We start from the raw sequence: 19,370 nt of genomic DNA on the forward strand, positions 1-19,370 counted from the left end.
AATATATTGAACGTAACGGCGAATGTTCTTCATCTTTTGCGGCGCTTTACTGAAATAGTTAACTCTAGCGCATCCAGGCGTTAAAAAAGTCGGACAGCAACGGATCAAATAAAATCGTTGCTAATATTATCACATTTACTGTGGGAAGAAATTAGAAATGTTCGATGTTTTGTTTAGATACCATCCAGTACACCGCGTGAGTACAGATCTCTAAGGACTTGCCATGAGGTAACAATAGGAGTAGAATCAGCGGGTGCGGCGAAATATTGTATCCTAGGTCGAGAATTAAGAAGTGCTTCGTCACTGGCCAGTGTAACAACAAATCCAGATCAATGCAACCTTCATCCTCGACGACGTTCGGAATATACATTCGAAGTCTGCGAAGAAAAACAGAATGCGCCGAAAGATCGAGCGCTACCCTTCACCCTAAAACGGTTGCAGCCAGGAAAGGCTTACGTCTTACAAATTACAGCTCAAGTGAAGGATCAATCGTTCTCCTATCCGTTGTTAGGTGTACGTACTCGACGTTCCTGTCCACCTTGATTCTAAGAATTCTCGTTAAGTAAAATAAGAACAACCAATGATAATCATTAAGAATGAACATTTTCAAGCACTTGAACTCTTAGTCTTGTTTTTAGATTTGTTTCTTGTTTTAGTTTCTAGCGTTTCTTTCCTCTTTTTTATCGGATTCTAACGTATAAACAATCGAGGTACAACGATGTCTCTGTAACTGTCGCGTAGTTATCCCCACTTTAACTGTATCCCACTTTCTTTCACTGTTTCTCGCTATGGTCCCCCGATGTACCCATAGACGAACGAACCGAAGCCAGATAACAACAGTGAATACCTGGAACACCTACCTCCGTGTCGAACTATTGCGGCACTTGCAATTAGAGAGGCATCATTGTATTATTCATTTATTAAAATTCTTCGATTTGGTAAACAGATAATCTTTTCATTCACCACTGCAGACAATCGAACTAAATTATACCAGCAATCGCATTAACGATTAACGTTTTTACTATCCAAACGTAATTTTGGTTAAAGTGCAACTATTCTGTTGATATTATGATTATTGATCATGTAAATCAACAAAAACAAAGGGTCAACACTTTTTTTATCAAAATTGTCTTTAATGAATATTAAATATGTTTTACGAAAATTCTTTCACTTTTGGAAATTCTTGGGCAAAATTACTTGCTAATCTTTAGTTTAAAGATAAGCTTGTATAATTAACGAATCATTTCAGAACGTTGAAATTTCGACCGACGTTATCGTTGTTCAAAATGTTTAGGTAAGAATGTCTCATTCAAGTTAATCAACGTAATTTTTGTAAACCTTTAATGCACATTCGCTTGAGGTTCTTCGTCGTTGAAAGTTAAGTTATCCTGTGAACATTTTATTTAAAGATTAATTTGATAAAATAGATTTTAGAATAAGCGAATTAATGTTCAATATCCTTTTTAATATAAAAATCTACGATTCCATTTCGAGGCTAAATCTAGTCTAGATTTACAAGCAATCGTGATTCAATAAGATTTACCTGGAACTTGCATTTCTTTCCTAGTTTAAGATACGTTTTAATTACTTTTATTGTAAAAAATAACTCCAAAATTGTTGTCTTTTGTCGAGAAAATAAGAGTCAACTCACGTGAAATTCTACATCCGAAGAAATACATGTTCACGCAAATTAACTCTTCTTTTCTATTCAAACAAACAAAACAAAAAGAAATCATGTAGGTACTAATTACACATTCATACTGTAAATAAACCGTAATTTTAATAATATACTGTTATGTGCAACGTAAAATGTGACATATAAAAATGGACAACAAATGAAACTATGCATCGCGGTGCTAATAATAACGACTATATGTACTATATAGTTACGAATAATCGCAATTCATTTTTATCGTCCAACATTGCATTCATTTATAACAAAAATTTGTCATTTTAATCCTGTGTTATGTTATATACCTGTATAATATAAGGTCGTAAACTGAGAATGATTTTTTTAACATAAATACCTTTTGTAAATGTAATATAATACACTTTATGAAATACAGAAAATTCCAAGAATACAAATTTTATTGCTGGCATTAGATTGTTTAACTTATTGGAGATACTGCAGTTGAGCTTCCATTAAGTTTCTAAGCTTTTCACCGGGTGATTTCGGTGGTTCAAATTGTAACAAGGAAACCGCTTCCGACAAGAGACTTTCTTCATCTTCTCCCGGACAGGTGGACAATTCCCGCAATGTAACCGCAGTATATAATGCTAATCTTGCACCATATGGATCCAATGTTTTGATAGTTTCTATAATACGTTTACACAATTCAGGTTTCTTCGGATTATTTGCAGGTAATAATTGAATTAATGAGTGGCTGACAGTGATACACTGCTGATGTCCAGAATGCAACAGTGCGGTGAGTCTAAAATATTAAACAAATAATTATTACAGTTTACTCTACAAAAAACTAGCTAATGAAACGTTCGAAAAATTAACCGATTTTCCTGAATACACGCACATGAAGTGAAGGGAAGATCTAAAAAAATATACCTATTCCGTACCGTAAAACGTCATAATATCCGCATTTTATTTTCAACAGAAAATTTCACCAATTTTTTTCTTAAATTTTTAACTTATTTTGTTTTAAACAAACACGTCTCTGACTATATCATGAACCACTGAAACATCATAAACCATAATCCTATTTTTGAAAAAGCTAAGATCCAAAGATATGATAAATAAGAGACTATTCGAACAAAGTCATTCGCTAATTAGGGATGATTTTGCCTATTTTAAGAAAAAAAAGAAACAATTCTTTTTTAACTCGCAGTGTTAATTATTAAGTAGGTACCGAACAAAAAAGAAAACATTTTAGATCGACAAAATTATGTCGTTTCCTAGGGCGTAGAGTATTTTGGAGCACTTAACTTATACAAGACTGATCTTTATCCAATTATAAAGAGCTGCATGTAAAACGTTTTTGTTATACTACATCCTCCCACACCGAACTTTACCATACCCATAGTTCTAACAAGTTGACCAAAACTAATAAAAGAAAGAAATGGATCGTATTCCTTCTTATGACATTGCCTATGAAAATTAAATTTATAAGCAATCATCGATAGAAAAACTTCGTGAAGGCATCAAATCTTATTAGTATATTCTTTTATCAAGTCGTAACAAATTTACTTTTCAATGAGAAACTCTCAACGACCGTAAATTTCTACGCATCAAGATTTCCGAAGCAATCTCACGAGCATGAAAACCGCGATTATCTTTACTAAACGTTACGGGAGAATGTAATCAGTATACCAATTGAGGCTTGCGTGTGACTAAAAAGTATTACACGATCAGTGTTGTAACACAGTCTTCGGTTAGTGTAAAAGATACAAACTTGTATTTGAAAATTGGGTAAATATCATTCGGTTTGACGGTACGTAAAATATACAGTCTATCTAACAAGAGCGTGTGCGGCAAAACTCGAAAACTATTTGGGATATTGAGTTGAAGAAAAATACACATATTCTTCATGATATGGACTAAGACGCTTTATTATTAATATAGTGTCCAATCGCCCTCATTATCGATAATTAATTGACATCTCCAAGGCATACTTTCTACTAGTTTCATTGCATAATTTTGGGACAAAGATCTCCACACCAGTCGAATTTGTCGGAACAGCTGCATAACTGTGTAGATTTTCTTTCTCCTAAGCTTGAATTTTATAATAGCCCAAACATTTTCGATCGGATTTGCATCTGGCGATTGTGGAGGTCAATCAAGCACATCGACACCATTTTCTTCCTTCCACGCAGTGCACAGTCGGCTTCGATGCTTCGGGTCGTTGTCTTCTTGTAATAACCAATTTTCATTTCTCCTTGTAAACAACCTTTGGGCAGACGGTAATAAAGCCCTCTGGTAGATTTTAACCATTTTGGCAACATTCAGATTGTCTGTGAACATGTGTAAAGTTCCGAATCCCTGTTTCGAGAAACAACCACAAACGTGCACCTTTACCGAGTGTTTAACGGTCCGTTGCATGAGTCTGTTTGCAGGAGTAGACCAGGTATGAGTTACCGAAGAACCTGCCCAAAAAGAATCCTCGTCGGAAAAATTGACGTTGTCCCAATCGCGGTCCGAATTTGCTCTCGTCCAAGCGAGTCTTTTTTCGACACGTTTGTCGCAGAGTAGCGGTTTTTTTAATGTGCTACGAAATTTCACATTATTGGCCAATAAACTTCTTATGGTTTCGCATGATATATTCACACCTTTTTTACGTAAGATCACTTGGCCCCAAAGTAAGGATAGACCAGGATTTTTCTCGAATATCCGTAGTATCGGTTTGTCTTCCTTTTTCGATGTCTTTGGTGTAATGCCACGATCTGGTAGGTCATCGACGTTTTTTACCTCCAAATATCGATTCACCCACTCACTAACAAATGTTTTCGACTTTTTCATGTACTTAGCAGCCGCTGAGTATGACATGTTTGGTCCTTTCGGATGCGAACACAAAAACACTGCTTCGTAATCTGATGCGTATGCGACACTCGTAATGTGTAACTCTCAAAATATACAATGCCCTGACCAAGAATAGGCGATAACTGCGTATTTTTGTAGAAAGCATCTTAGAGTAAGGGTCAGGGTATCTGCCCGAGTGGGAATTTCCCAGCTAACAATTCATAGGAAAAGTTTTGCTGTACACGCTCTTGTTAGACAGATTGTAATAAATAATGCATAAGTAAGCAAGCAAAAAAATATATTGCTTGTAAATATATTAAAAAAGAAGAGACATAATTTTACCGGGAAAGAAGGTCGAACAACTTGTCTTTTGTCGCTTGAGTCATAACTTCGTCAACATCTTCCTCCAGTTTACCAGTGAACTGCATCACTTCTGAAGCTTTAAGAATTCCTGGACACGAATCGCATTTCCAATCTGATTCAAGGTCTAATGGATCCTTGGGTAAAATGAAACCGTTGTCTTGAGGACATATTAAAGTACCCAGATGTGTGCCCAATTCCGTTGGATCGGCACACCGTTTGCAACGGCAAGAAAAATATTTAGTCTTCTGAAGATGAGTTCTTCGCGCCATTGTTGCCCACAGGGCATGCGTGTACATCGTACTCAAATGCTCCCCTCTGAAATATATATAATCTTATTCGAATTATTTTTAATTATACATAAAAATACGAAAAACCTTTCCAAACGATGGATATTACTTTCATGAGTAATTTTCATAAATTAATTTTCTTAGTTACTCAATTCCATTAATAACAATCACAATTAAATAAGACAAAGAACATTATTGATTCTTAAACGAACCTTGAATTATACCAAAGAAATATAACGACAGAATCACGTAAAGAACCAAGTAAAGCAACAATTATTTTACAATCGATTAGTAATTGAAAGATAATTATATTGTATACAAAAACTATTTTACTTTATATCCAAACAATGTACCTTTTTATAAAGCAAAGTGCCTTCACCGTAATACGGGGCCTCCCTTTACCATCGAATGCAAAACTATGTTTTGTGTTAGCCAGACAACAATGCTCCAAAAGACACGCTGTTTCGTAAATCGCCACCGAACCTTCGGGTGGTATAGTTTCCAGCGCGTTAACGTCTATTAAGCCACAAATTTTTCCTACAATATCCTGACCTCCGCAATTATCCGGTAGAAGACGTTCAACGTGCTGAGTAATATTCTGGACTTCTTCATACGCAGCTGTTCCAGGACCACGAGAATCCTCGTGGCTAAGTAACTTTTCTAAAGACGTCCAGTATTTGGACTTTTTTTGCCACAATATCAACATACGTATTACCAGAAGAATATCACACCTACGAACAATAATAACAATCTTAAATAATAGAAACGATAATCTAAACGGATAATAACATAAGTACTGGGTATTCCTCGAATTGTCACAGGTTCAGGACTGTCAGGAGAGGTATTGTGAGAAGCTAAAGAGAACAGACTTGTGTGCTAGAAAGTAAAGGAAACACTTCTCGACTACGCTTATGGATTCTATTTCATTTTGTCCAATCTAAGAATTATGTAATTTCAATATCATTACTATTTTACTACAAAAGCGGAACCACCCCTTGCATCAAAGTCACCCATATGCCTACATAACTCTTAAATTGAAAAAAATATTGAAAAATACTTTAAACGAGAATTGTACCGGAGGTCTGTTAATTAATAGGAAGAGATAATCGTATATGCTCTACCATAATTTCAAAGTAACAGGTCATTTCATAAGACATTTTTCTGTACATCTAGAAAGAAAAAAAATCCGACGATTGAATAGCTGAACTCGGTCTTCCGTTTGCCAAACGGATGCTCTAACCATTAAACGCTAGCTAGATTGTCGATGATTCCTTCTCTCTTAAATACTTAAGTCGCGTAACACAATATGGCTGCCGCTTACAGTAAACATACAATAAACATGGTGGTTTTAGGCACTCAGATCACAAAAGATTATCAATTCGTTGCATTTAGTCCTTCGCCAATTGTTAAAGCGAATTTAAACTATACGACCGAAATTTTTCAGGTAAAAACGAACGTAAGGAAAATTCACAATTAATTATTGTTTGTTTTTCGAATTTAATGAGAGAGAACATATTATATAAAGTGTTCGTTTGTAAACCTTACATCTACATGTATATTTAAAAAACAACGCGTTTTCGAGGCAAATGTTAAATACAAAAGTTTCTCAGTTTCAAGAGAGCAACTGTCATATTTATTTTTTATTTGATAAACGTTCTAAAAGTTATTCGAAGGTCAACTTTATTTTTTAAATAGAGACCTTCTTTTTTATCTGTGAATACTTATACTATCAGACTTCGTTTTAAAAATATATTTAATCGAATAAAAAATGTTTTCAGTTTTACTATTCCCAAAGTAGAGAACGGGAAATTAAGCCATAGAAATGAAATTTCTTTACTTTTTCCATGACTACCTAATGATACGATCCAATCAATAACAATTTCACATTTTTGCGTGACTTGCAATACGAAAAGAATCAAATAAAAGTTCTGCACAATCTTCGCATGTTTTCAAAATCATTTCTCACTCTTTTTAAAGTTTCTTTTGAATGTTTCAGCATTCCCCTACTATTCGATTTTTGAAATTTTCGATATCTTTTGGTCTTATCTCGAATATTACAGACTTTAAATGCATCTTTTTTTACCAATTCCTTTTCTTGGAAACTTATCGTCTAATTATTGCCTTATTGTCTAATCAATTGACAAACTGCAAATGTATGATGCGAAGGTGCTCCATCTTATTGAAAACAAAGATCTGCGCTAAGTTCCATGTTTTAGTTTTCATCTATTTGATTTTCGAGAACTTGAACCATAAGAGGATAAAAAAGTATAATTGTTATTAATTTGACAATAATATCGTTTAATCTCCAAAAAAATAAGCAAGTTTCGTTTATATGGCTTAATTTTTCATCTACTTTGGGAATAGCGAAACTGAAAAAAAATATTATTTCATTAAATATGTTTCTTTAAAGATGAAGTCTAATAAAAAAAAAAATGTCACATACAAAAGTTTCTTTCTTTTCCGTAGAAAAAGAACCCGTGGATAAAAATGTAGGTTTCTATTCAAAAAAGCAAAGTTGTCCTTTAAATAATCTTGGAAACGCTCAACCGATTAAAAATAAATGACAGTTGCCCTCTTGCAATTGAAAAACTTTCGTATTTCACATTTTTCTCGAAAATGCGTTACGTAACTGTTTCAAATGAACACCCTGTATAAGCCACTACGAATACCAACAAAGTATGGTACCATTTATTCCGGAATTGAAAAAACTTTGCAAGAAACAAAAACTTGAAGGACTCGAACATATTAAAGTTGACACTGGACTAGTGCTTGTACACAAATCAACTAATTCCTATGAAACATCGATAAGTTCGTCTAAGATTAGAAAGAAATCGTGTTCATGTTCACTCCGCAACTGATTAATTATTTCCTCGCATGTGGGCAGATATTTCACGAATATAATTTACTTAAATAAGAAATCGCAAACTTATAAAACGACCCGACATTTCTCCGCCACGATGTAGGAATGTACATACATATTCCGGGTACTTGCCACTTGTATTTACATCGAAATGCGGTTCTAAGAACAGTCCATACCCTTGTACTTCTTCGTTTCAGAATACATACACTTACAAATAATATATAATCATGAAATATCATTATTCTATTATTTTGTCCAGCAACAGCCATTCTAATCTAACATTCTGTGTACAATTTTACAAACCTGGGAATGATCCTCGCTTTTACAAGAAAGGCGCATTCCAAACCGTGTCTATTCTTATCGGTAAGACCGGGACAGTTCTTCTGACACGTTGGCCAAAGACATACCATGCATCTCGTGTTGGTAAATTCGCACTGTTTTCCACAACCGACACAAACTCTTTGATCCGTGTGCAAACCCGGTCCCCAAACCAAAGGTGATTCCGAGAGAATCAGATCGCCCGGATTTAAATCCCTCGACGCTAACAAATGTCGTCCGAGTTCCGAACTCTCGTGAATTTCCCACGCGCGACATACAGACCTGTGTCTAGGCCAGTCTTGTCGCTGATGATCTTTACTGCAATAAACTTGCTGTTTACAACCGCTGCACTTGAGCGTCGCGTTCGAGTGTTCTCTGCAAATCGGACAGCCGGTTTCCGTTTCCAATTCCATATCGCCTTAACGACTGAACATTCAATTATATCCAATTTCTTTATATTGAATAGCGTGCTTCTTATTAATTGTACAATACAGTAATTCCCGCATTCGAGTGACAAGTTTTAACATTGGATTCAAATAATAAACCCCCAATCACTGATACGCATTAAAAATCAAAATTTGATACTCCTGATAAAAATGAAAATTTACATATTTGTCATTATACTTTTGTAACAGTAATATCAATGATTTGGCAACGTTTTCCCGATAAAAATAAAACCAAACACGACTTTCTTCGAATTATTTTTAATTATACGTAATTGAAAGTGATTTAAAATTTAATCGAATAATGTATAATTAAAATTAGCCTCAGTTACGTCGTGTTTGAAATTCTTTTCCATTGGGAAACGCAAGCCTTACAAATTGTTAATACTTTCGTAAAAATATAATGAATAATAAAAAAAACCTTTGTTTTACATTAATGATTGACGCACCGATGATATACTACTGCTCTATTTCACTCACTCTCAGCGTATCACAGTCACTTTTTTCATTGAACGATACATGCAAAACTAAGTCTCAGTTTGAAATAAAAATCGCCACGCACCTCGTTTTCAAATGGACTAACGGTCCAAATTTTGTCACTTGAAAGCGATAAATCAATGTTTACATTCATGCTCTATTAAATTACTCATTATACGATAGAAATAAAAGTATTTTGAAACTATCTAATACAAATAATTTAAAAAATATCTTTTACCGCAATTTCAAAACCAGAAATGCTTTTAAGCATTTAAGCATTTAAGAACAAATTACTTACACGTGCCCAACAAAAACTGCATATGGACGTAAGTGTTATAGGTTTTAAATGAAACAGCTAAAAATACTTTCAAGTATTTAACAAGAAATTAATTATACGTACCTAACAGAAAATGAATAGAAAACTAGTTGTAAAACGATCAAATGAAATAACGATATACATCAGTTTGCATAAAATTATTTTATTAACACTCCATTTTCCGAATAAGAACTAAGTATCGATAAGTAAAATAACATCGGAGTGTTAGCTAGCGGACTGCTGGTACTGACATTACAGCTCTGAAACCACGGCAGTCTACACATCGACGGTTTAATTATAGGTACCGTACACTTGCGTAGACGTTCCTATTTTTGACAAATGAAACTATAAAAAACTCTCATCAAAAGAAGCACAGATTTATCGCAGTAATTGTACAAATAATTTATTGTCCATTAGCGTATTTTATCTCCAAAGAATATTTATCAATGGAAATTGAGACTTGTGCATATTACAATAGACAATATCGCTCATGTTGACATTAAATATCCTTAGAAGAATATATATTGTGGTAATTATTTGTCCTGATGTTTATGTATTTGCGACAAATTCAGCACCTTTTTACACTAATTTTAATGACAATACAGACGTTGTATTTACAAAAATTTGATCTAATGGATATGCGTAATGAATTACGTTGTAAGATATTAAATCTATCGAATGTGCGTCTATTTATAAAGAAATATGAAAAATATTTAAAGTAAGAAAATATCGAAGAACAATTTCATTAACCTAATATAAAACTTTCATATAGATATTAATACATAGAATGATAATTGTTTCTTTCATATCTTTACTATACACCTATTAATTATTTTTTTTTTGTAGTATAATATTAAGAACCATCAGTTAAAATAATAATAAACTCTAATCAAAAATCTATTTGTTACAAATATATAAATATCATGAGTCATCTCATAAGTAGCCTCTTATCAATTATTAATTCTCATAGAAAGTTAACTATTTATCCTCCATTCTGTTTAAACTGCAGAACAAATTGAACTATTAATGTACACAGGTTGCACATACGCATACGAAATATCCATACATACGCATTTACATGTACGTACACTCTATCTGTTTGTCAATATTCAATGAGTAGTCTGATCATGGGTGTTGTGTAATCACTATATTTTTGACTGTTTATAGTCATCCTCTACTACTTCACACAGGTTTTTCTTGTAAGTAAAAACGAATAATAAGAATCAGATCTGAATAGTAGCTGCTAAAATAGATTCAAAAATCAAATCCTTTAGCTTGTACTGCATTTCAGTAAAAAATATATACCAATCAAAAGTGGAAAATCTATTTATACTTCTGCATAATATCGCACTATTTCATTCTCCTATTCCATCAAGACCCATATCAAAAGTTATAGAATAAAATAATATATAAATTTTTTCATCAAATCATTTTTACATTATTTCCAGATTCATCAAGAAATCCATAATCGTGACGTTCATTGACTTGTGACTTTAATTCAGAGCGCAACACTTTAAATATACTCCTAAACTTGTACCCATTTAACCAACAAAAATATAATACTATAACACTGTGGCAGATGCAAGGAACGCTATCCCTACATAAAATTATCACACTTACTTAATATTAAATTTTCGTTAATTAAAAAATGTAAGTTTCCTATCATACAGCGAATTTCGTGTAATGCTATGTGTATTCGAACAGAAACAATTTTCTCATAATTAGCATTGAAAGAAATAATTAATCATTTTGAAGTAAATGTAAAATATTATTTGAACAAAATAAATTGAAGGAAAACTGAAACTGAACTTATGACAAATTATGTTAGTTAAACACCGTAATAACGTAACATTTTATTAGCTAGAACTTACTTTGGAAGGCCACAATATAGTCCAACTGAACTATTATATTACAAATGGCCATTTGGTAAATAGTAGAAAAATCTAGATGAATGATACAAATTTATCTTAGTAACAGCCAGGTCATTGTATTAACTATCATGTAACTTAGAAAAATAAATACTTACAATTAATTTCTTTTCGCTTTTTTTTTCTTTTTATTTGATGTGTAAAGGTAATTATCAAATAAAATTAATATTCTGAATCCTATTATCAAATAAATATAAACCGATACAAACTGTAAATTGGTTAGCGTTCTTTCTTTGTGTTATTTTTAACACTACTGCTTACACTACGCCACGATTTACGAAAACAAATTGAAGACCGCACCAAATGCCAAATGTCTTTCCCTGTACACACTAGATTATAAATTATCAAAGACGGTGATTCATATTCATTTGGAACAATACCGTCAACGGAAGATTCAAAAAAACTAAATAATGGAAACCAAACTCTGGTTCTGTTTGAATCACGTTGCATCAATGCTTGGTTATTTGCTAATGTATGATAATATAGAAATAGTCGAGAAGTTATATAAAAGGCTACAAAAACATCAATGGAATAATGCTCGTGTGCTGCTAAGATAAAAAATATACCAAACATATTGAGCATCCAAGTAAAGGTATGTAAAAAGTACAATTGTGTCGGAGTATCTGTAAGTAAAAAATTTATTAATTGTTATCTGTAATTTCTTGAAAAATGTTTTGAAAATGCAGTAATACTTACATTCTGTAATGAAAAAATTTAACATAGTAAGTGCAACTGTATGGCCGCTAAACATATAATCGCCACAGGTTCTAACACCTTGAATAGACATACCAGCTCCACGCCATATAACATAAGCCATAGCAATCTTATTGTATAGCTCAACATATGCGTAACTATGAAATAAAAATAATAATATATTTCTTTCTTGTAATAACTGTTTTAATCAATAATAAGTTATTTATACCTTGTCCAATCTTCAGGAACCTTTCGTGGTTGACACTGTAAATGTGCGCCTGGTACTGACAAGGAAGTAATAAGCATTGTAACACACCTTAACAGGAAGACTGTACCAGATAAAGCAAAAAATCTTCGTAATAAGATAAATCTGCAAACCACATGACCTCTTTAAACACATTTTTATTATACTGTTTCTTTATACTTACCTAAAATTCATTCTTTGGAAATTCAAATTAATATTGCAGTATGCTTTACCTGTATTTGTGAAAAATTAGTACAATGAGCCATATTGCAAAAAGTATGGTTCCTGTGACTTCACACATATCAAACGCCCATGGAATATGTGGCACATTATCTAAAAATATGTCAGGTAGTGGAGGATATTTTTTCATGTCAGGCACTCTATCATGAACAATGACCATTACAAAGGCAGTAATCCATGTAACGATAAACAAATATGATAAACTAATAACAGCTTTCCAAATTTCAGGTGGTAAATGTGATGCATGACCATCTTCTGATACAGACGCTGAATAAAATTCATGATCTATAGAACCTTCATTATTTAAACCACTACTGGGCATCTGTAAAAATATATACAATATTTGTATTGAAGTACAGAAATATAACTAATATTATTTATGAATATCTTATTTATTAATATATACTTATTAATTTATTAACATATACTTTAATATAAACTCAAAAAATGTGTAATTTTTAAATATAATAAGTTTAAATAAAACTATTCACTTACTTCATGTTTATGATGGTTATAAAAGTTTGATGAAGGAAACAAATCAACATATCCCAACTCAAATAATATTGCCATGTTATCTCTTTGTACCTGTTTTATACTAATATATAATCTTTTTATATCCCCAATTTTCTTTATATTCATGCCTTTAGACTTTAAATCATCCTCCTTTAGAGTCAATAGTACCTTTCCATCAATTTCATGTTCAAGGAACAATTCAATGAATTTTTCATGTCCAGTCTCACCAAGCCACTTTGTCACATCGCTTTGTGTCCAATCAGCTATATTTTTTGCAGGCATTATTTATGTTAATTACAAAGTTGTACAAATCCTGTATAACAAAATATTTAAAATTGATTTAATATTTAAATTATAATTATTTTTATATAAAATTTATAATATATATAATACACATTGAAAAACATAATAACAAAAAAATTGGCATAATAAATAAATACATTAACATTTTCTATGAATAATAAAAACATTGAAATGTTATATAAATGATATGTTTAAATATTAATAGTAATAACAATAATAATAAAAGAAAGACTAATATTATAGCAGGGTCGAGATAATAATGGCAAAAATAGAAAAGACAATAGTAGTAAGAATTAAATCTGTATGTATCCTTTTAATTGAAAATTGTATTGTTTTCTCCGATAAATAATTCTTTGAATTGATTACATTTTGAAATATATCTAACCTAACAACTAAACATTATTTACCTACCTTAAAAATTTAATACGTAGATTATCAAAGCTAGATATCACAATTTTTTAGTGCGTTTAGTATACATAATGTATGCATGTAATCAATATTATGTTATTGTTAAACAAAACCATAAATTGGCAGTATTTGTAAACAAATCAAACCAGGCAAAATCATTAATCGGAATGTCACGAGCACATTTGAACACATTCATCACTTCATTATTTCTTTATTTCAAAGAACAAAACGTATATCTTGACACATTTCGTAATTACTTAATGCAATACTAATTATTAATCATATCAATTAATGATAAATACTGATAAATTAACAATCGACAGTCGAAAAAAGAATTCTGTATCAGATGCAAACGTATTCACAATAAATCAAAGCATCCTAAAATGATATACCAGAAAAGATGAAACACGCTGCTTGTAACTTCATTTTCCACAAGTATATACATATAACATTAGACGTCAAATACAGTTTCTCGCTTTTAATTTCCAACTATGTATGCATGTAGTGACTTTTCATTTCTGTAGTGCCGATGAACAATTCAGGTTGTACATATATCTTGTTTGGACTTCATTATACATTTATGTATAACATTTTTTTATAATAATAGTGCAAATATTTTGTTTACTATTGACTTTGAATGAATGCTCATTCTTAAATGTATAAAGATAGTAGACTGCAATCAAGAACAGTTACTTTTTTTTCATGGAATTTATATTTACAGTAATCGATATTTTTATTAACGGACATAATTATTGTGATTCTTAACGTGCTCCTTTTTTTCTCATTACGTGCTCACAAATATTACCAGCAACGCCAATTGCATATCAAACCTAAACTCTTAACATTCAGTGCTGAGTTGGCAGTCTTGACCGCGACGATGGTACCGTGAATTCAAAGTGGTGTTTAGTAATGAATGTACTTAAACGATATACTTAAATATTATTACTTAATGAGCGATGAGTGGGCAAAAATTTCAATATGACGAAAGTGGCGGTACATTTTTCTACTTTTTACTATCGTTTTTGGCACTTCTCTTGATACCTGGAACGTATTATCTTTGGCCACGTTGTCCGAAGCAAGGTTAGATTTATATAAATCTATTTAGTTGAACATAGAAAATAAGTGACGATATAGTAATATTCCATAATCTATCATATTTCTCACCAATTTAAAGAGTTTTGCCGTATTTTATGCTTACTTCTATCAATATGCAACCTACTCCATAATGTTGTGGCGGAAGACTAATCACCACTTAATTGTGAATATCCCGTTAGTAATTTACTATAACCTCATTAAGAAAGAGTAGTATATTAAATATTCGTATTTAACGATGTATTAGTTTTTAATTTGATGCTGACTGATATATTTTTAAGAAATATATAATTAATTCATATGAATGTTAATTTTCAAACAACTTTGTTTTGCTTTTATTGTATACCTATTAACAATATTTTTTAATAGTTGACATAAAAAATTATATAACTAAATTTACAATCTAAACAGGGATCATTGTTATTCATTACAAAATATGGAAATTTTTATAGGTTGTTTGAAATAAATGTGAATTATAAAAAATTTTATAAAAGTTTTTGTTTCAATAATTTTTAATCATAACGGTCTAAAAAGTGTACATCATACTAATTATGTTTATTAGTAGACATCACATTATATTAGTAGAGAGTTATTCTGTATTAAAGAGATTAACATTCAAAATAATTATTATCCATAAGTAGATCCTGATCAAGAGGCAAAAGAGTGTCAATGTGATGGTTGTAAAAAGAAAAAGATTATCCTGCAACTTAATGAACCTTGGAAAGAAACCAAAGCATTATTTACGTAAGTTAGCTTTTATAAATTGGGCATTTCTGTATATAAATTTTAAAGTTGTTCTAATATTACTGTATTATTATAGAAAATTTCTTATTATTCTTGGATGGGTAATACTTATTTTTCTGGCATATAAAGTATCACAATTTGATTATGAAATGGCCAATTTTGATCCATTTGAAATACTTGGAGTTACTCCTGTAAGTGTAGTAGGGATATGTTAATACAAATATTTCATTTACATGATGATATTATGTATTCATAATATTACAATTATTTGTAGTGTTCATCTCAAAGTGACGTTAAGAAAGCTTATCGTAAACTTTCTTTGATTCTCCATCCAGATAAAGAAACTGGAAATCAAAAAGCATTTATGAAACTAACCAAAGGTTAGAATTAAGATAGAATAATGTAGAATACATCACTCACTAACAGATATGCTTACATACTGGCAGTTAGTTGTATAACAATTTAAGTATATATCTTTTATTAGTAATAATGCCATTATATAAATAATATCAATTGTAGATATTAATATCTTAGTTGCTATTCAAAAATATTAATACTCTCCTCCATATTAATAGCTTATCAAGCATTAACGGACGAGGAAGCACGAAAAAATTGGGAAAAATATGGAAATCCAGATGGTCCAGGAGCAATGAGTTTTGGAATAGCTTTACCATCCTGGATCGTTGAAAAAGAAAATTCTGTATGGGTTTTGGGATTATATTCATTGGTGTTCATGTTTGCTTTACCTACTGTTGTTGGAATGTGGTGGTATAAAAGTATTCGTTACACTGGTGACCAAGTAAATACATAACCAATTTTAAAAAAATATAAGTAAACACTTATTTAGAAATAGTTTAAATTGTATCATTTGTTCTTAGGTACTACTGGCAACTTCTGAAATGTATTATTTCTTCTTTATTAAAACATCTTCAATGTCATTAAAAAGAGTCATCATGATTCTAGCAGCTTCTTTTGAATTTTATAAAAAACAAAATGCAGAAATAGTTGAAAGGCATACAGACAGTGAGGAAGTGTTCTCGGTAAGATGTAATTTACAATGTATTATTCATTTTTAACATATTGTAACTGATTTCTTTTACTTTGGTGAAAGTAGAATAGATTGATAAATGAAAATAAACTAAAAGTGTAGTTTCATTACAATATTTATTATACAAATTATAAATATAGGACCTTTTTATTCCAAAAGTTCAAATTTTTGTATAAAAACGTTGTGTAGTATATATATTTTGTTGCTTTCAGCTCATCAAGCAATTACCCCAGCTAGGAGCAAAAAATAAAGAAGATCCACTATGTAAGCCATATTCAATTAAAGCAAGAGCTTTACTTCATGCACATTTATTTCGTATACCGCTTAATCCAAAAACATTGGACAAAGATAGACAGTACATAGTAAAAAAATGTCCATATTTAATTCAAGGAATGGTAACTGCTGTTAATCGTGTCATTCTATTAGCTTATGCTAGCAGAGGTATACAAGTATGCTTTGTATACTATATATTCGTCTATTTTTATATAAAACCTTTTTATTTTCAAGATATATTGAAATGGATTTAAATGTATTTTTTTCCAGTTCCGCGTTTACCAAGCATAAAAACAGTAGAAAATTGTATGAAATTATGTCCAATGATAGTACAAGGTTTTTGGGAATTTAAAAATCCTCTTTTACAATTACCACATATAACTGAGGATAATTTAAAATGTTTTTTAGCAAAAAAGGTATGATTAAAAGTATTGTAACTTCATACATAGATCTATATTATATTTTATTATATGATATTATTAGAAAGTATTATAGTAATTATATTTTGTTATTAGCATCAAATCAAAAGTCTTCAACAATTCGCACAATTGAAAGGAGAAGAAAGAAGACTGATCCTTAGAAATTTATCAGATAGCCACTATGAAGATGTTATGAAAGTACTCGGAAGTATGCCATACATAGAATTTAAAGTACGATCTGAAGGTACAATTATGTTTAATGTTTACTATAATACAATTCTTCCTATATTTACATGTGAAAAGGTTTATAAAATAAAAGTAAAAATAACTATCAATTTTACAATTTCAGTAATTGACGATGAAAATCCAACAGTTTATACTGCTGGCGCAATTGTAACTGTAACAGTATCATTAACACGCAAAGACATGAAACATTTATTTGGAGATGATACTGTCAAGGAACAAATAATGATTGATGATAGCAAAGTAGCTGCCGAAGCTACTGATGAAGTGTCGGAAGAACAAAATCAGTCTGTAAAGAAGCCAGTATGGCATAGACAGAAAAAGGGTCAAAAGAAATCTCACAAAAAAGGCACTAGTAAAAAGTTTACTTCTATAAAGAATGCACAGACACAATCTCAATCTGGTAATAACAATGCTCAACAAACAAATACCCCTAATTCGAGGAAGAAAGAGTATAAAGTAGAAAAAGAGTCTTCCAGAGATAAATTGTCAGATGTTAGTGACAGTGATGTTGAGAGTGATAGAAGTGATGATGAAGACAGTCATGACAAAAAAGATGTAACCATTGATGATGATGATACAGAATGGGAAAGGTAAGGAATTACTTTTATATTGTATTGGTATTTCTACCACTAATTATTATTATTGAAATTTCGATAATTTATTGACATTTTTATAAATAGGTTTCAACAAAAAATTTCAAAAAGAGAAAAAGTTTTAGAGGGAAGAAGTAATCTATCACACGAAGTGCATTGTCCACTTTTTCCAGATGTTAAACAGGAATATTGGTGGGTTTACATATGTGATCGTAAAAGTCACTCTTTACTGACAACACCTATTTATGTCACATCGTTAGCACACTCTGAAGAAGTTCAGTTAAAGTTTACAGCACCACGATGGCCAGGTGTTTATACATTTACCGTATGTTTACGTAGTGATTCTTATCTTGGTTTTGATCAAGCTCAAAATATTAAGGTATGTGAAGAAATTTATTCATTTACATAATACAAATAAAATTTTCTATAATTTAAATCAACTCATGGTTATTATAAAACTGTTTTTTTGCAGTTGGATGTGAAAGAAGCACCAGAAATACCTACAGAACATCCACAGTGGGATATTTCAGACGAAGAAACTGCAGAAGATGTTGATGCAGCTGATGAACATTCCGAGTTCACAACCGATGAAGATATCAGTGACAATGAGTAATATCTATTTTTCTTGAATAATTGGACAAATAGATATTTAAAAAATTCGCGTTTTTTCCTCTTTTTTTACTTATCAAGTTAATGTACAATGAACTTTTATACGTGGAATTGCATAACCGTTGATGTATGTGGATAATCTAGCAAAATAGTATGGTGTGTAAGATTTCTCAATGAAGAGAAAGTTATAGTAAATAAAAATCATAATATTTATTTTAACATTGTTGTTTAATCCTCTGTTTAGGATGTGTATACAATTTTTTAATAAAATATATCAAAATATATAACTGTTATATTTTTTACTAACTATACATTTTTTAAATATTTGAAGTTTAACAAAATATTAAAATATTATTGGAAACATAGCACTTAATTCTTATACAAGTGAAAGTAAAATAAAAACGTTTGTGTTACATATTCATTCAACCATATCATTTTTTGTTAAATATAAAGAATAGAAACTATTGATGCTGTTCCACTATGCA

At 31.0% G+C, this 19,370-nt stretch overlaps 4 protein-coding genes and 1 long non-coding RNA gene across 15 annotated transcripts in view; 3 read left to right on the forward strand and 2 right to left on the reverse strand.

The window, feature by feature from the left end:
- Nord (neuron derived neurotrophic factor nord) overlaps positions 1–2,203 on the forward strand; it is a 35,742-nt gene extending 33,539 nt beyond the window's left edge. The window contains exon 7 of one of the 3 annotated variants that reach the window (XM_076321201.1): positions 178–2,202. In XM_076321201.1, the coding sequence (XP_076177316.1) occupies positions 178–543 (366 nt within the window). In that variant the 3' untranslated portion in view covers positions 544–2,202. Of the gene's footprint in view, positions 1–177 lie in introns of all 3 variants that reach the window. The other 2 variants (XM_076321200.1, XM_076321203.1) reach the window with 2 other exon arrangements.
- On the reverse strand, positions 1,200–11,390 carry Smyda-5 (SET and MYND domain containing, arthropod-specific, member 5). Of its 2 annotated transcripts, XR_012993418.1 has the most exons (6): positions 9,617–11,390; positions 8,282–8,722; positions 5,472–5,849; positions 4,811–5,146; positions 2,028–2,432; positions 1,200–1,388 (listed from the first exon to the last, which is right to left on the reverse strand). XR_012993418.1 is itself a non-coding variant. In XM_076321204.1 (5 exons), exons 2-5 carry the CDS (start codon positions 8,707–8,709, stop codon positions 2,114–2,116), a joined length of 1,461 nt encoding a protein of 486 aa, XP_076177319.1. In that variant the 5' UTR covers positions 8,710–8,722; positions 9,617–11,390; the 3' UTR covers positions 2,025–2,113. The 2 variants fall into 2 exon arrangements, 1 of the variants encoding a protein (XP_076177319.1); XM_076321204.1 differs by lacking the exon at positions 1,200–1,388 and having other exon boundaries at positions 2,025–2,432.
- On the forward strand, positions 10,560–12,982 carry LOC143151758 (uncharacterized). Its single transcript, XR_012993420.1, has 3 exons — positions 10,560–10,731; positions 10,981–12,745; positions 12,866–12,982. It is a non-coding gene; the product is annotated as an uncharacterized LOC143151758 (long non-coding RNA).
- Positions 11,402–15,062, reverse strand: Smsr (Sphingomyelin synthase related). Of its 6 annotated transcripts, XR_012993419.1 has the most exons (7): positions 13,865–14,911; positions 13,133–13,463; positions 12,631–12,959; positions 12,383–12,541; positions 12,157–12,311; positions 11,559–12,083; positions 11,402–11,475 (listed from the first exon to the last, which is right to left on the reverse strand). XR_012993419.1 is itself a non-coding variant. In XM_076321207.1 (6 exons), exons 2-6 carry the CDS (start codon positions 13,430–13,432, stop codon positions 11,680–11,682), a joined length of 1,347 nt encoding a protein of 448 aa, XP_076177322.1. In that variant the 5' UTR covers positions 13,433–13,463; positions 15,026–15,062; the 3' UTR covers positions 11,405–11,679. The 6 variants fall into 6 exon arrangements, 5 of the variants coding, with proteins under 5 accessions (XP_076177322.1, XP_076177321.1, XP_076177320.1 ...); XM_076321207.1 differs by lacking the exon at positions 13,865–14,911 and adding an exon at positions 15,026–15,062 and having other exon boundaries at positions 11,405–12,083; XM_076321206.1 differs by having other exon boundaries at positions 11,405–12,083; positions 14,254–14,915.
- On the forward strand, positions 14,642–19,104 carry Sec63 (translocation protein Sec63). Of its 3 annotated transcripts, none has more exons than XM_076321197.1 (12): positions 14,642–14,941; positions 15,592–15,697; positions 15,774–15,888; positions 15,972–16,077; positions 16,273–16,496; positions 16,576–16,737; positions 16,958–17,009; positions 17,289–17,434; positions 17,534–17,681; positions 17,787–18,273; positions 18,364–18,655; positions 18,749–19,104. In XM_076321197.1, exons 1-12 carry the CDS (start codon positions 14,818–14,820, stop codon positions 18,887–18,889), a joined length of 2,103 nt encoding a protein of 700 aa, XP_076177312.1. In that variant the 5' UTR covers positions 14,642–14,817; the 3' UTR covers positions 18,890–19,104. The 3 variants fall into 3 exon arrangements, with proteins under 3 accessions (XP_076177312.1, XP_076177310.1, XP_076177311.1); XM_076321195.1 differs by having other exon boundaries at positions 14,646–14,941; positions 16,958–17,186; XM_076321196.1 differs by having other exon boundaries at positions 14,651–14,941; positions 15,595–15,697; positions 16,958–17,186.
- Positions 19,105–19,370: the final 266 nt, after the last annotated feature.

The sequence above is a fragment of the Ptiloglossa arizonensis genome, chromosome 9 (genome assembly GCF_051014685.1).
Source record: "Ptiloglossa arizonensis isolate GNS036 chromosome 9, iyPtiAriz1_principal, whole genome shotgun sequence".
Taxonomy (NCBI): domain Eukaryota; kingdom Metazoa; phylum Arthropoda; class Insecta; order Hymenoptera; family Colletidae; genus Ptiloglossa; species Ptiloglossa arizonensis.

Coding starts and splice junctions, on each gene's coding strand:
- Smsr (XM_076321207.1), bottom strand. CDS start 13,432: ATGCCTGCAAAAAATATAGCTGATTGGACACAAAGCGATGTGACAAAG. Junction 12,960..13,132: donor ATAACCATCATAAACATGAA/GTAAGTGAATAG, acceptor ATATTTTTACAG/ATGCCCAGTAGTGGTTTAAA. Junction 12,542..12,630: donor CTAATTTTTCACAAATACAG/GTAAAGCATACT, acceptor ATGTGTTTAAAG/AGGTCATGTGGTTTGCAGAT.
- Sec63 (XM_076321195.1), top strand. CDS start 14,818: ATGAGTGGGCAAAAATTTCAATATGACGAAAGTGGCGGTACATTTTTC. Junction 16,738..16,957: donor ACAGTGAGGAAGTGTTCTCG/GTAAGATGTAAT, acceptor TGTTGCTTTCAG/CTCATCAAGCAATTACCCCA. Junction 18,656..18,748: donor ATCAAGCTCAAAATATTAAG/GTATGTGAAGAA, acceptor GTTTTTTTGCAG/TTGGATGTGAAAGAAGCACC.
- Smyda-5 (XM_076321204.1), bottom strand. CDS start 8,709: ATGGAATTGGAAACGGAAACCGGCTGTCCGATTTGCAGAGAACACTCG. Junction 5,147..5,471: donor GCACTTTGCTTTATAAAAAG/GTACATTGTTTG, acceptor TATATATTTCAG/AGGGGAGCATTTGAGTACGA. Junction 2,433..4,810: donor TTGTTCGACCTTCTTTCCCG/GTAAAATTATGT, acceptor TTAATATTTTAG/ACTCACCGCACTGTTGCATT.